Raw genomic sequence first — 14689 nt, forward strand, 5'->3', positions numbered from 1 at the left:
TCCCTGGGAAGTCTCTAGGGCCAAACGGAGGCGGTGCAGGACCCACATCTCTATGGCAAATGGCCCCCAGGGGTTCTATCTCTGAGGAAGCTCAACACAGAAGTCCAAACCAGCCTGGCAGGGAGGGATGCTGGCCTCACCCAGTAGGGCTGAGGGAGATGGGGAGGAGGACTCATCTCCTCCCAGGTACACACCTGTGAGCCCTGAGTGGGAGTCAGGGGAGACAGAGTTTGACAAGCTGGGAGGAGAGCTGTCTGTCTGCCTGTCTGTCTTCCAAGTGGAAGCTTGGGGTGGAGCAGGCAGGTAGAGGCTGCCTCACTTGTCAGAATTAGCAAGTTCCACAGTTGGGCAACACTCAGCCACACATCAGATACAGACACACGTGTGCACATGCATCCTGCCTCCAGACTGACAGGGTCACACCTGCATTTACACAGGCTACATGATGACATGAGGACACAGGGACACATATATGCAGGGCACTCAGCCACACATGGGGCAGGCACCTGGCCCTCTACTCATCCCCGAAAAGCAGACACCCATATAACCTCACAACGGGCTATGCATAGCCCAGCACGCGGGCACGTTCGCTCAGCCCCCCGGGCGGGTGCGCCAGCCCTCTGGGTCTGTTCCAAGTTGGAGCCTCTCACGTGAGGCCCAATGTGTCATTTCCAAACAGAAGGAATCTAGCTCTCTCGCAGCAGGGAGGAAGAGCAGGGTGTGTAGTTGGGTGGGTGGGCGCGTGGGCATGTGCAGGGGGGAGGGCGTGTGTGTGAGGGAAGCAGGCATGTGAATACCGGGACAAGTGTGTTAGGGCATGGTGCACATGGGTTGGGGGCTCTAAGGTTGGGTGGGGGAAGGAGTCCAAGGAAACAGTGTGCCTTTGTGAGGGTGTGTGTGCCGCTGGGTCTGTGCAGTGGGTGTGGGTGTTTGTCTCCCTGTATCCGCCTTCTCTCCCGTCCTGGACTTTTAGCCTTCCTGGGCTCGCCTTCCTCATGTCCTTCCTCCTCCCTCTTGGGTCTCAAATTGGGTGCCCTGGTGAAGGAGGGGGGCACACTCCAGAACCTAGTCCAACCCCAGACGCTGCCTGAGGCTTCCCTCCAGCTCCCCTCCCTTCGTTTTCTCCCTTTCCTCCCTCCCTCTCTTTCCCTTTCTCCCTCCCCCCTAAGGCTGGCGTGCCAGGGGGTGGGACATGCCAATCACTGGCTGTGCCTCTCCCGCTGCCAGCACAGGGCGCAGCTCCCCCCGGGAGCCAGGTGTTTGGGTCCCTGGAGACGCCGCCGGCCCCCAGGGAGGCAGTGGGGCTGAGGACCCTACAGACCCCTCTTCAGCCCCATGGTGAGTACATTTGAGAGGGCTTGGGAGGGGCTGCTCTGAGGTAGAGGGTAGGAGGGTACTGGGGAGCGGGGGAGGGCAGGGACCAGAATGAGATGGAAATAGGGATGGACTCCCAGAGATAGGAGGAGGCCAGGCAGGGGTCTAGAGGGCAAGGGGGCTCTGTAGCATTGAACACTGGCTGCTCCAAACACTCGGCCTCCTGGCTTTGAGTGGATATATCTGATGTTTTTCTGGGCTTCAGCTGGCAGAGGAGATGGAGACCCCCCTCAGGAAACTGGACCTGAGGCCCAGAATGGATTAGGCTGCCTGGTAGAGGCAGAGCCCCCAGCACCCTAGGGGCAGAGTGGGAAGGGCAAGGGGCCAGGAAGCAGCCCTTGCCACCAGCATCCTGTGGGAGGTTGACCCCCATCTTGATGGGGGTGCCAGTCCCAGAACCTCCTCCTCTCCTCCCTCAGGACACCCTGAAACCCACCACCCCCGTCCACCTCAGCTCCCCCGAGATGGACTGAATCAGTCTGCTGGCCAGACAGAGAAGCTGGAAGCCAAGGTGGGTGTCGGGCCAGAAGCCAGCAGACCAGGCAAAGAGCCCCAGGGCTCTTTGGGGACAAATGGGCACTCGAATGGTCACACTGGCCAGGGAACGTGGCCCCTGACGTGCGCAGGGGCCCAGAGGACCCTCCTTATATTTCTAGTATCTTGGGTTCCCGCAGGGTGGATCTCAGTCCTATATCCAGTCAATGCATGGATACCAATGGGCACCCATGCCAGCTACTCACCCCAGTGCCCGCAGACTGCACAATGTAGGGATGGGCTAGGGGCCATGAACTCTGATTCTTGTACAGCTGTCAGCTCCTGGGCAGGCCAGCTGGAGAGGGGGTCGTCAGCTCTCACTAGGTCATCCAGACATGTGCAGCTTAGAGGTTACAGAGCCAGTGGAGACGGGTTCACCTCTTTGCACAAAACACACCTGCAGCTCCACCCAGACTGACCCAGGACCTCTGCCCAACTGGCTAGAAGGAGTCGGGCAGTCTCTGGTGGCCAGACGTCTCCTTTCTTGGGGTAATCAGCTGTTCACTGGGCTGTCAGATGAGAGTTCTCTGCCCTCTGACCTTAGCCACCTGGCAAGCTGAAGTCACTATCACTGCTGAGATATGAAAAGGAAGGAGGTAGTGAAATGGGCTGCAGAAGATGTGAGTCTTGGCTCGCAGCTGACAGCTGGCGGCTGGAGTTCTGAGAACTGGATTCTGAAGTGTAATGAGGAGTCCAAAGTGTCAAGAAGGGGCTAACCAGAGGTTAGAGGTCATATCAGACCTAGAAAGGAGGCTTTTGTTGTATGGAGATACTGAGGCTGAGAAAGGGAAAGGGACATGCTCATCGTCGGAGAAGAGATATGTAGGGATCCAGTTGGGGCTTGGGCTCCGCATCCTCAGCACAACGCTGCGCTGCCGCCTCCATGAGCAGGAAGATGGGGTGGGAGAGCAGGGGGCGCAGTAAGCTCTGAGACGCAGAAGCTTGGGCTCCCAGCAGGCGGGGAGAGGTGGGTGAATTGCACTGGGTTTCTGCTCTGCTGTGGTGCCATGGTGATGCCTACAAGGATGGAGGAGGGAGGGAGAGAGAAGAAAGGAAATGAGGAGGGGAGTGCAAGGAGCCAGGAGCAGGGGGCTTGCGGAGAGGAGGATGAGGGACCCAGCATCTCTGATGCCACACTGGCAGAGTGAGGTCTAGGGTCCAGCTGCTCATGCCCACGCTCTGGCATGGTCTGGCCAAAGTCAGGCAACTGCTTAAGATCCATCATGGGTGAGCAAATTTGGCAGTGATTCTAGGGCTCATGCTCCTCTTCCAGCTAAGTGGTGGGTTTTATGTAGCATTTAACTGATGACTGCTGCCCTCCACAAGGCTGGTTGGCCCTCCCAATGGCAACTGTTGAGCCTTGAAAATGTGATCAATTCTATCTGTTTACTCCCTCATTCCCAAAGCCAGGCATCAGGGGTGGAAGTTTTGTGCACCTTAATGGGTCAAGAGCTGCCGTCAAAGAAAAGTTAACCCTGAGGGGAGAGCTGCCCCATCTGGGCTGGCTTCTGGGGTCAGGCCCTAGCAGAAGGGACCAGTGAGTAGACCTAGCCAGAAGGAGCGCCCTCCTCATTGCATATGTGAGGCCTCAGGTGCCCAACCCCACAGCCCCCTCCACATACCTTCCACTCCCCAATATTATCCCGTCTCCCTAACCAGGACTCTACCAGCTTCCAGGCCCAAAATCACAAGATGGCTCCGCTCCTCCCTCCTAAATCTCTTCCCCAGCATCCCTCATTCTCTCCCTCCCCTTCCGTACTCCTTGGCCAGTGGTAAGTTCAGAAAAGCCTGGTGTTCAGGAATCCCTCTCCCCATTTCTCTTTCCCTGCCTCCCCCAGTGGTCCCCTCCCCTCCCAGTTCCTCTCACGAGCCAGATCCCCAGCCCCTAGGGATTGGTCCTGGGCGCTGGCAGTCAACAGTCTGGCCTGCTGTAATAAAGGCTCTGACCTCATCCCTTAACCCTTTGAGCCCAGGCTAACATTTTCCTCTCCCCAGTGACAAATGCCTTGGCACGTCCATGTCTGTCCTGTCACCTCACTTAGCTTCCCTGCAGCCGGGTGAGGCAGAGTTTCCTTGGTCCATTTTACAGACAAGGATGCTCTTGGCTATTTTTCTCCTATGCTCTCCAGCCAGGCAGGGCCTCACTCAGGGGTGCAAGGACCTGGCAGATGAGATGTGGGAGCTCGAGGGAGAAGAGGGACCTCTGGACCATGCTCTGGACCTGGTCCTGACCCCCACAGGCTCACCTTCAGGCTCCAGGGTCTGAAGTTGAGTACACACACGTACATTTATTCCACAGGTATTTACTGAGCAACTACTATGTGCCAAGCCCTGGGATAAAGCACTGAATGAGACAGACACATCCCCTACCCTGCCCTTTAAAGGGCTTCAGCAGACCCACCCTCTTCCCACAGCGCTGTCATCACACATCACACGGATATACGACAGACACTGCCGCGCACACAAGGAGGCCAGATTCTGAAAGGAGGACCAATTGCTCATCGTTAACTGATTCAAAGCAGGGCTTGAGTAAGCTAGCTGAGGCGGGCAAGGAGGCTGGCGAACACCCCCAACCTCTCAAGAGCAGGAGTAGGGTTGGAGAGGTTGGTCTCGGAGGCAGACGGCCTGGATCCAAATCCTGGTTGCATCGCTGATAAGCTGTAAGGTCCTTCAGGTCATAATGCCTCAGGTTAGGCCTTTTGCAAACTGGGATAACAGGACCTACTTCACGAGGAGTTGTAACAGGTAGAGTAGATCGAGTTTATAATGGTTATGTATATAATGCTTAAAGCCATGTCTGGCATATAGTATGCAGCCAGTAAATACCAGTTACTATAATATTAGTAATTTTTCTTTGCTGCTATTTATGTGTAAGGAGTATTAGTAATATTATTAAAGGCTTCTAACAGCTTTCATCAGGAGACCACAGTCCTAGAGAGAAGCTCCTCCCTGCTTTCTCACTGTCTTCCTGAACTCCAGGCGAAACACCCTGTGAGGATGAGTCCCTACCCATCACACAAAGCTATGGGCCCACCTCCACCATTCCCAGCCTGCTCACCAATGCATATACCCTCACACACAAACACTCATCCTAGGAGTTCACCCCATCCCACCAAAGGGCCACCAGGTCAGGACGGTCTTTTACCCAAGGTCACATAGCAAGACAAGAGCTTGCAGCTAGGCAGAGGCAGTGCCAAGGACTGCCTCAGGGGTCTTCCTGCTGCCCACTGCAATCCCCATTGACAAACTCACTGCATACATGAGCCCCAGCCCCCATGGATGCCTTCACAGGACGTGACCTGCAAATGCAGCTTCAAGCCCCGTTTTCAACCAGCTGGCTGACCTGAGTCCCTCCTTTTTAGAGATTCTAGAGCTACCACTGAACCCCGCACCCTAACCCTCAGCCTAGGGCTGGTCTCCCCAGGGGAATCTGCCACAATCATGGGACACCAGGTTCTTTCACAGTCACCGTCTCACTGATCCCACAGGAGCCTTGGACAGGTAGAAGACCGCCCCACATCGACAGTTAAGGAGACTTGGACAAGGTCACACAGAAGGGACTAGAGCACATCTCCAGGAACCTTCTCCTGAGCTCTTTCTCTGTCCAAGAGAGGAAAGGCAGTCATTCATTGATGGGTCTGTTCCTGGGCTGCATCATAGGGGGCAGAAGATCTAGATGGTGGCAAGAATCAGGTTCCAATTCTCTGAAACCTCTGGTGACTTCTCTTCCTGCCACCTGTCCCAGGAGAGAGGCCTTAGCCCTCATCCGGCATAGGTGGGCCAGAGGGGTTTTGCCGAGGCGGAAAGGACACAGGGTTGGAGCCCACAGGTGTGGGTCAGAATCCCACCTCCACCACTTCTGTGGGACCAGCAGAAATCTACTTTGCACCCTGAGCCTCAATGCCCTTATCCATAATATAAAGATAGAGCACCCCATGGGATGTCACTGAGGTGTCCTGTGGTTAAGGGAAAGAATATATATTAAGTACCTGCCATCCAGGAGGCATTAATTATGGTGGTTAGCAATATGACTATTAAAATGGAAGATTTGGAAGGGATTTCCAGACATCAAGGCAAGGGACTGCCGGCTTCTTCACCTCCAAGGACCCCTCTAAGAGAGGTCCTCACCTCCAGGGACTCCTTGAGTTACTTCTTCTCACACGCCCCCTGTTCTGAAAGCATTTTTTAATTCACCAAAGTTATAGCTAGCCTTGCGATGAGCACCGTGTTCCCACCCTGAGTTGATGTCATTTCCAGCCCCAAGTGAGATAATGTAAGTGAGCCTTCAGCCTTGCCTCAGGGACCTGGGTTCTTTCTGTTCGGCACCTTGAGATGTTGGTTTCTGTACTCTGTAAAATCTCCCCAGACACCAGGCTTGTCCAACTCCTCCATTACAAACGAGCAAACTGGGAACCAGAGCAGAGGCGTGCCTGGGATCTGGAGGGGAAGGGGCATGGTGGGAAGAAGCTGGGCATTGGATCAGGAGAAGGAGTGGAGGATAATAACAGGCCTGGGCACAGTGGCTCATGCCTATAATCCCAGCACTTTAGGAGGCTGAGGCGGGCGGATCACTTGACATCAGGAGTTTGAGACCAACCTGGACAACATGGTGAAATCCTGCCTCTCCTAAAAATACAAAAATTAGCTGAGTGTGGTGGCAGGAGCCTATGATCCCAGCTACTCGGGAGGCTGAGACAGGAGGACTGCTTGAATCCAGAAGGCAGAGGTTGCAGTGAGCTGAAATCATATCACTGCACTCCAGCCTGGGTGATAGAGTGAGAGTTCATCTCAAAAAAAAAAAAAAAAAAAAAAAAAGAATAACAATAAGGCTTTAACTTTTTTTTTTTTTTTTTTTTTTTTTGAGACGGAGTCTTGCTCTGTCACCCAGGCTGGAGTGCAGTGGCCGGATCTCGGCTCACTGCAAGCTCCGCCTCCCGGGTTCACGCCATTCTCCTGCCTCAGCCTCCCGAGTAGCTGGGACTACAGGCACCCGCCACCTCGCCCGGCTAGTTTTTTGTAATTTTTAGTAGAGACGGGGTTTCACCGTGTTAGCCAGGATGGTCTCGATCTCCTGACCTCGTGATCCGCCCGTCTCGGCCTCCCAAAGTGCTGGGATTACAGGCTTGAGCCACCGCGCCCGGCCAAGGCTTTAACTTTTTAACTGAGTGTCTGTTTCAGTGCCAGGCACTCTGAACGGTATCATCCTCACAGCTGGGGATGAGGGCAGCAGAGGAATGAAAGATTGACTGGTTGCTGATGGTCACACAGCAAGGAAGGCTCAGCGCCGAGCTTCAAACCCAAGACTGGGAACTACAAGGCCAGCACTAGGGTGAATCAAGCAAGGCACTCGCCTCGGAGCAAAATGTAAGAAGGAGACATAAAAATACTCACTAATCAAGAGAAATAATATTATAATAATATTTTTTTAAATCAAATAACAAATTCCAGCCCACAGGCTGGCTGGCTGTTTTTGTAAATAAAGTTTTATTGGAACCAAGGTCAGGATTAGGGTGAGGTGAGTGAGAAAGGGTTATGCAAGTACAGGGTAGACCCTGTCTTTATTTAACATGTTGTTCATCTTGGATTTTTTTTGCATTAAACTTCCATTTTTGTAAACATTACATTAAAATATTTTCTTGATTACTAAGTTTTGGGGCATCCCTTACATTCTGCATTGGAGGCAAGTGCCTGATTTTCACCTTACCCTAGTCCTAGTCCTAGCCTGCTGAGGTATAAGGAGTCAGGCTTTTTTTTTTTTTGAGACGGGGTCTCACTCTGGCACCCAGGCTGGAGTGCAGTGGCATGATCGCGGCTTACTGCAACCTCTGCCTCCTGGGCTCAAGTGATCCTCCTGCCTCAGCCTCCCAAGTAGCTGGGACCACAGGTACCTGCCATCGTGCCCGGCTGATTTTTATATTTTTAGTAGAGACAGGGTTTCACCAAGTTGCTGAGGCTGGTCTCGAACTCCTGAGCTTATGTGATCCATCTGCCTCAACCTCCCAAAGTGCTAGGATTACAGGCATGAGCCACCACGCCAGGCCTAAGGAGTCAAGCTTTAAAGGCTGCACCATGCCCAGGCAGATGAGAGGCCTCTGCAGCAGGGCAGGGTGCAGCCTCTCAGGCTGGCGACTTCCTCTTGTCTAACTCAGCCTTTGCAGGTCTTTGTCCAGGGCCCAGAGCTACAGAGCTGATCCAAACTACCAGGAGGGTATGGCTTGGGGGGCAGTACCCAGTCTAGGAGCCAGGAGACCTTGGACTAGACAATGCCTTCTACTCCCTTTTCTCTGGGCCTCAGCTGCTCCCTGTGAGCAATGGGCATTAAGTAGCACTGAGCTCAGAAGATGACAGTGACAAAAATTGCACAAATTCTCAAATTCTCAAGGGTAGTGTTTACCAGTGGCCTCACTGGGGAGAGCGCCAGCCTAATCCCAGCCTCCAGCCCAATGGCTGACTTTGTTTAAGGGAAAGGGTACGGCAAAACTCAGTAATCAAGACAAATCATATTTTAATGTAATATTTTTAGAATTCAAATTAGCAAACTATGATCCCCAGGCTGGCCTTCAGTTCTTGTAAATGAAGTTTCATTGGAACAAACTGCTTGGGCTCAAATCCTAGTTCCTACCTTCCTTGCATGATCTCTTACAAATTCTCTTGCTTTTCTCAGCCTCAGCTTCCTTATCTATAAAATGGAGACAATAGCTGAAGTGAGCCGAGATCGCACCACTGCACTCCAGCCTGTGTGACAGAGTGAGACTCCATCTCAAAAAAAAAAAAAAAAAAAAAAAAAAAATGGAGACAACAGCAATCCCTTGATCATAGGCTCCTGTTAAGATTAAATGAGATTGACTGGGTGCAGTGGCTCACGCCTGTAATCCCAGCACTTTAGGAGGCCAAGGCGGGCAGATCACAAGGTCAGGAGATCGAGACCATCCTGGCTAACACGGTGAAACCCCGTCTCTACTAAATATACAAAACATTAGCCGGGCCCGTGGCGGGCATCTGTAGTCCCAGCTACTCGGGAGGCTGAGGCAGGAGAATGGCGTGAACCCGGGAGGTGGAGCTTGCAGTAAGCCAAGATTGTGCCACTGCACTCCAGCCTGGGTGACAGAGCGAGACTCCATCTCAAAAAATAAGAAAAAAAAAAAAGAGAGAGAGAGAAAAAAAAAAGATTAAATGAGATTATGCATATAAACCGTTTAGCAGCAACTGGCACTCAAGGGGCACTGAATAACAACAATGAGCGTTATTATTACTAGTTGCTGTTGTCATAGTATCAGACATTTCTTTTTTTTTTTTTTTGAGACGGAGTTTCACTCTTGTTGCCCAGGCTGGAGTGCAACGGCACAATCTTGGCTCACCGCAACCTCCGCGTCCTAGGTTCAAGCGATTCTCCTGCCTGAGTTTCCAGAGTAGCTGGGATTACAGCCATGTACCACCACGCCTGGCTAATTTTGTATTTTTAGTAGGGACAGAGTTTCACTATGTTGGCCAGGCTGGTATCGAACTCCTGACCTCAGGTGATCCACCCACCTCAGCCTCCCAAAGTGCCGGGATTACAGGCGTGAGCCACCATGCCCGGTCAAGAAGTAGATCTTTCTAGGCAGCCTAGCACCCTCATCACTACATATCCTGAGAATTAAAGGAGACCTACTGTGTGCCATGTGCCAGGGCCATTCTAAGCACTTTACATGCATTGATTCATTTAATCCTTATCACCTGAAAAGAGGTAATGGTCTTGCTAATGGGTATTAATCCCATTTTTCAACTGAGGAAACCTAGGCATATGGAAGTTCTATCACTAGCAATAATCACACATCCAGTGAACAAGATAGACTGGATTCATATCCAGACAGTCTGGCTCCGGAGTCCAGGTTGCACATGCCCCCTCATGTGCAAACTGTCCCAGACACACAAGCACACACTGCCAGCCACAGTCCTTGCTCATTCTGTCCCCCACTGAACTCGCCACGCTGAAAGTGACTTGCGCACACTGAGGGTTCACGGCAAGCCATGGAGATGGCCTCAGCCACAAACCACCCAGGTCACCTATCACAGCAGCCTGTCACAAGCCAGGTGCCCAAGGAACACTGAGGCTCAGTGGACCCTTGCCCAACATCTCTCCCTTGGAATTTTCCCAACAGTATAGCCCCTGAAAGTCACAGCTGAGGGTCAGGGGACCATCAATCTCTTCAATGGACAGATGGACACCTGAGGCAGAACAGGAAGGGACCCACCAAATCACACGGCCGCAAAGCCCCTGGCTGAGCTGCCTGGACCCTCACCCTTCCATCTGGCTTCACTGTGGCTGTGGGGACCTCCTGCCCAGCCAGCAGGTTGTTAAGGGCCGTGGCCTTTCTCTTTACCCAGCCTTAGTACCTGGACCAGATTCCAGATCCAAGAAAAGTCTGGGGGATCTTCCCATTCCCCTTGCTTCCCCCCACTTAGCTGGGGCCCAGGAACAGAGCCAGGAGAGGGAGGGAAGCCTCCCACACCCCATATGGGACCAGAGCCCCCTGAGCTAGGAGCTGAGGCCCTCATTCCTGCTTCCTGCTTCTGCCCCAGACCTTCTTTTATTGTTGTTGGTGGTGGGTTTTTTTTGTTTTTGTTTTTGTTTTCCTGAGACGGAGTCTCGTTCTGTTGCCCAGGCTGGAGTGCAGTGGCGCAATCTCGACTCACTGCAACCTCCGCCTCCTGGGTTCAAGCGATTCTCCTGCCTCAGCCTCCTGAGTAGCTGGGACTACAGACACCCGCCACCGTGCCCAGCTAATTTTTTGCATTTTTAGTAGAGATGGGGTTTCACCATGTGAGCCAGGATGGTCTCGATCTCCTGACCTCATGAGCTGGCTGCCTTGGCCTCCCAAAGTGCTGGGATTACAGGCGTGAGCCACCATGCCGGCCTGCCCCAGACCTTCTTACTGCCAAGTGAGTGTCTGAGTCCAGCACAATTTTCCCTGCTGCCCTCATAGAGAATTCAATTCAGCCCCCAAAACCACCCACTACATACATATGTAAACCCACATGCACAGAAAAACGTGCAGAAAAAAATATACACATGCACACACCCCTAAGGCCCCTCTGTTCCCATCTCTGTTTATCTTCTCAGGAGCTCCCTTTTCTTCCCATCTCTCCTTATTAGTAGAAGAATCCCACTAGAGCACCACATACCCAGGGAGGGTGAGAATGGGTTCTTTTCTTTTTTTCCTCTTTTAGGACACATTTCTGTTCTTGTGGGTTCTATCATACTATCTCTGTCACCACGGCCAAGCCTTGCAGCTGCTCAGAGCCACAGTTGCCTCACAGCGAGATGGGCGTAATAAGAGCCCTTTCTCCTAGAGATGTACAATAGTTAAGTTAGATAATTCGTTTAGGTGGCTAGCACTGTGTCTGGCATGCAGTGACTACCCAGTAAGTGAGGGCTTTAATAAAGTTGAGTGAAATGCTTTGAGAATTTGGCAGAACTGTACACAAAGTGAGTTTCCCAACTCCTGCCACCCGAGTTATGTAAGACAGGAATTTGCGGTAATTTCCCAGTGAGAAAATTGAGGCCCAGAGTCTGAATGGTAAAACTGGAATGAAGATTCAAATCCCTGGATCCCAAAGCCACTCCACACTGCTGGCAAATCCACTTATGGCTGGGAAAGTGCATGATAAATGACCATGAGTGGGCATCAGTAAGGGAGGGCGATGCTATCTGCTCTGAAGCTATGCAAGGGCAGGAATTACATCCCCAGCATCTTCCAATAAGGGCTATCAGAAATGTCCAGTGGCCCAACCAAAGCCCACGTCCTCTCTTTTCAGGTGATGACTTTCCTCTGAGGAAGCCCTGTAGCGTGCCCGGAAGAAGGGGCTCTCCAACCCCAGCCCCGCCTAGCCACCATGAACACCTCAGCCCCACCTGCTGTCAGCCCCAACATCACCGTCCTGGCACCAGGAAAGGGTCCCTGGCAAGTGGCCTTCATTGGGATCACCACGGGCCTCCTGTCGCTAGCCACAGTGACAGGCAACCTGCTGGTACTCATCTCCTTCAAGGTCAACACGGAGCTCAAGACAGTCAATAACTACTTCCTGCTGAGCCTGGCCTGTGCTGACCTCATCATCGGTACCTTCTCCATGAACCTCTATACCACGTACCTGCTCATGGGCCACTGGGCTCTGGGCACACTGGCTTGCGACCTCTGGCTGGCCCTGGACTATGTGGCCAGCAATGCTTCCGTCATGAATCTGCTGCTCATCAGTTTTGACCGCTACTTCTCCGTGACTCGGCCCCTGAGCTACCGCGCCAAGCGCACACCCCGCCGGGCAGCCCTGATGATCGGCCTGGCCTGGCTGGTTTCCTTTGTCCTCTGGGCCCCAGCCATCCTCTTCTGGCAGTACCTGGTAGGGGAGCGGACAGTGCTGGCTGGGCAGTGCTACATCCAGTTCCTCTCCCAGCCCATCATCACCTTTGGCACAGCCATGGCTGCCTTCTACCTCCCTGTCACAGTCATGTGCACGCTCTACTGGCGCATCTACCGGGAGACAGAGAACCGAGCACGGGAGCTGGCAGCCCTTCAGGGCTCCGAGACGCCAGGCAAAGGGGGTGGCAGCAGCAGCAGCTCAGAGAGGTCTCAGCCAGGGGCTGAGGGTTCACCAGAGACTCCTCCAGGCCGTTGCTGTCGCTGCTGCCGGGCCCCCAGGCTGCTGCAGGCCTACAGCTGGAAGGAAGACGAGGAAGAGGATGAAGGCTCCATGGAGTCCCTCACATCCTCTGAGGGAGAGGAGCCTGGCTCCGAAGTGGTGATCAAGATGCCAATGGTGGACCCCGAGGCACAGGCTCCCACCAAGCAGCCCCCCCGGAGCTCCCCAAATACAGTGAAGAGGCCGACTAAGAAAGGGCGTGATCGAGCTGGCAAGGGCCAGAAGCCCCGTGGGAAGGAACAGCTGGCCAAGCGGAAGACCTTCTCACTGGTCAAGGAGAAGAAGGCGGCTCGGACCCTGAGTGCCATCCTCCTGGCCTTCATCCTCACCTGGACACCGTACAACATCATGGTGCTGGTGTCCACCTTCTGCAAGGACTGTGTTCCCGAGACCCTGTGGGAGCTGGGCTACTGGCTGTGCTACGTCAACAGCACCATCAACCCCATGTGCTATGCGCTCTGCAACAAAGCCTTCCGGGACACCTTTCGCCTGCTGCTGCTTTGCCGCTGGGACAAGAGACGCTGGCGCAAGATCCCCAAGCGCCCTGGCTCCGTGCACCGCACCCCGTCCCGCCAATGCTGATGGTCCCCTCTCCTGCATCCCTCTACCCCAGTCCCCAGGAGAGGCCGGTGGGAAGTGGGCAGGGGCTGCATCCTCAGCCCCAGGGCCCTGCTCAGGCCTCACCTGGCTTCCCAGGCCCCTGGGTCACCTTCCTGGGCAGCCCAGAGAGACCCTGCCAACTTTCCAGACTTCGCTATTCCCAGGCAGGGAGGGAAACCTGGGGAACTGGTTTTTCTGTTCCCTGCTGAGTGAGAATGGGCTCTTCACCAGGAAGAAGGCCCGGGAGGAGGATCCGGGCTTTGGACTCCTTGTTTGCCTTTAGGCAGGAAGTCAGGAGCCAGCAGGGCGGGCCAGGAGAAAGAAGGCTTAACATTAAGTATTCCTTGGCCCAGCGGCCGCCCGGATTGTGGTGTGAGATGGTGCGCCGTGGGGGGCACAGTCAGGAACTGAACCGGCCACTGGGAGAAAAGCCTGACTACAGGGAGCTGGGGAACCCGACCTGGGGATCCCCTCACTTCATAGGCAGAGCCCGGCCACCTGGGCCCTAGGCATACTCTCCAGGATTGTCCAGACCCCCGACATATGTCCCCAGAGGGTCCCTAGGTGGGTCAACTCCAAGGCAAATGTCCAAACATCAAGAAGATAATGACACTGGAGGGGTCCGGCTTGGCTAGTCACACATCAAGTCCCAAGGCAGCAACAGGGCCGGGAGCCAGGTGTGCTGACTGTCCTACAGTATCATTTTCCTGGGAGTGGGAGTCAAGTGTGTCTGCTCTCCAGCCCCACATCCATACCCCTGCCCCAGAGAAGCCTCAGTCCCTCCCTCCTGGCTCACAGCCACCACCTGGAGGATCTGCTCCATGCAGATGTAGCCAGGCCTCCCGCATGCTGCCTGCCTCCGGCCCTGCCCCACACAGGCCTGGCCCAGCCAGCAGGTTCTCTCCTGTGAGCTCCCCAATCCAACCCGTGCATGGCCTCCCAGCCACCCGGATCTCCAGGCCCAGCCTGGCCCCAAATGTTCTTTCCTTCATCCTCAGCAAGTGCTGAGTCTGTGAATAAAGCCACATAACCAGCGGGCACTAAGGTGCCTTCCTCCCTGTGTTGGCTCAAGGCCTTGGTCTCAGGCCAGGGCTGGATGGGGCAGGGAGGGCCCAAGTACTTTGGAATGTGGGCCGTGGCCCTGAAAGTGGTTCTAGGAGGGACAGCACTGCATGGTTGGATCTACTAAAGCCTGGGGGACCCCGGCACCACGGAGTCCCTGGCTCAGGTGAGTGGGGCTATAAAAGGCAGACTTGACCTCTGAAAGTGAGGCAGCTAGGTGAAATAAACCACCCCGGCCCACATCCCTGCATATTCTCTATTGGCTCTGCCATACCCAGGGAGAACAGAACTCTTCCAAACCCCCACTTACACATGAGGAGATAAGGCCCAGAGATCCAGGAGGATTGTTCAGGGTTACCCCACAAAGTAACACCCAGACTTCCAGGCAATTCATAGCCTCCTGACCTCTGGACTCTTCCGTGAGTAGATGAGAGACCTAAAG

The 14689-nt window shown here is 54.0% G+C and overlaps 1 protein-coding gene across 2 annotated transcripts; it reads left to right on the plus strand.

The window, feature by feature from the left end:
* Window positions 1–683: 683 nt before the first annotated feature.
* CHRM1 (cholinergic receptor muscarinic 1) lies at window positions 684–14229 on the plus strand. Of its 2 annotated transcripts, none has more exons than XM_025355566.1 (2): window positions 684–1338; window positions 11707–14229. In XM_025355566.1, exon 2 carries the CDS (start codon window positions 11785–11787, stop codon window positions 13165–13167), a length of 1383 nt encoding a protein of 460 aa, XP_025211351.1. In that variant the 5' UTR covers window positions 684–1338; window positions 11707–11784; the 3' UTR covers window positions 13168–14229. The 2 variants fall into 2 exon arrangements, with proteins under 2 accessions (XP_025211351.1, XP_025211352.1); XM_025355567.1 differs by having other exon boundaries at window positions 695–718.
* Window positions 14230–14689: the final 460 nt, after the last annotated feature.

The sequence above is a fragment of the Theropithecus gelada genome, chromosome 14, assembly GCF_003255815.1.
Source record: "Theropithecus gelada isolate Dixy chromosome 14, Tgel_1.0, whole genome shotgun sequence".
NCBI classification, from domain to species: Eukaryota; Metazoa; Chordata; class Mammalia; order Primates; family Cercopithecidae; genus Theropithecus; species Theropithecus gelada.

Coding starts and splice junctions, on each gene's coding strand:
- CHRM1 (XM_025355566.1), top strand. CDS start 11,785: ATGAACACCTCAGCCCCACCTGCTGTCAGCCCCAACATCACCGTCCTG.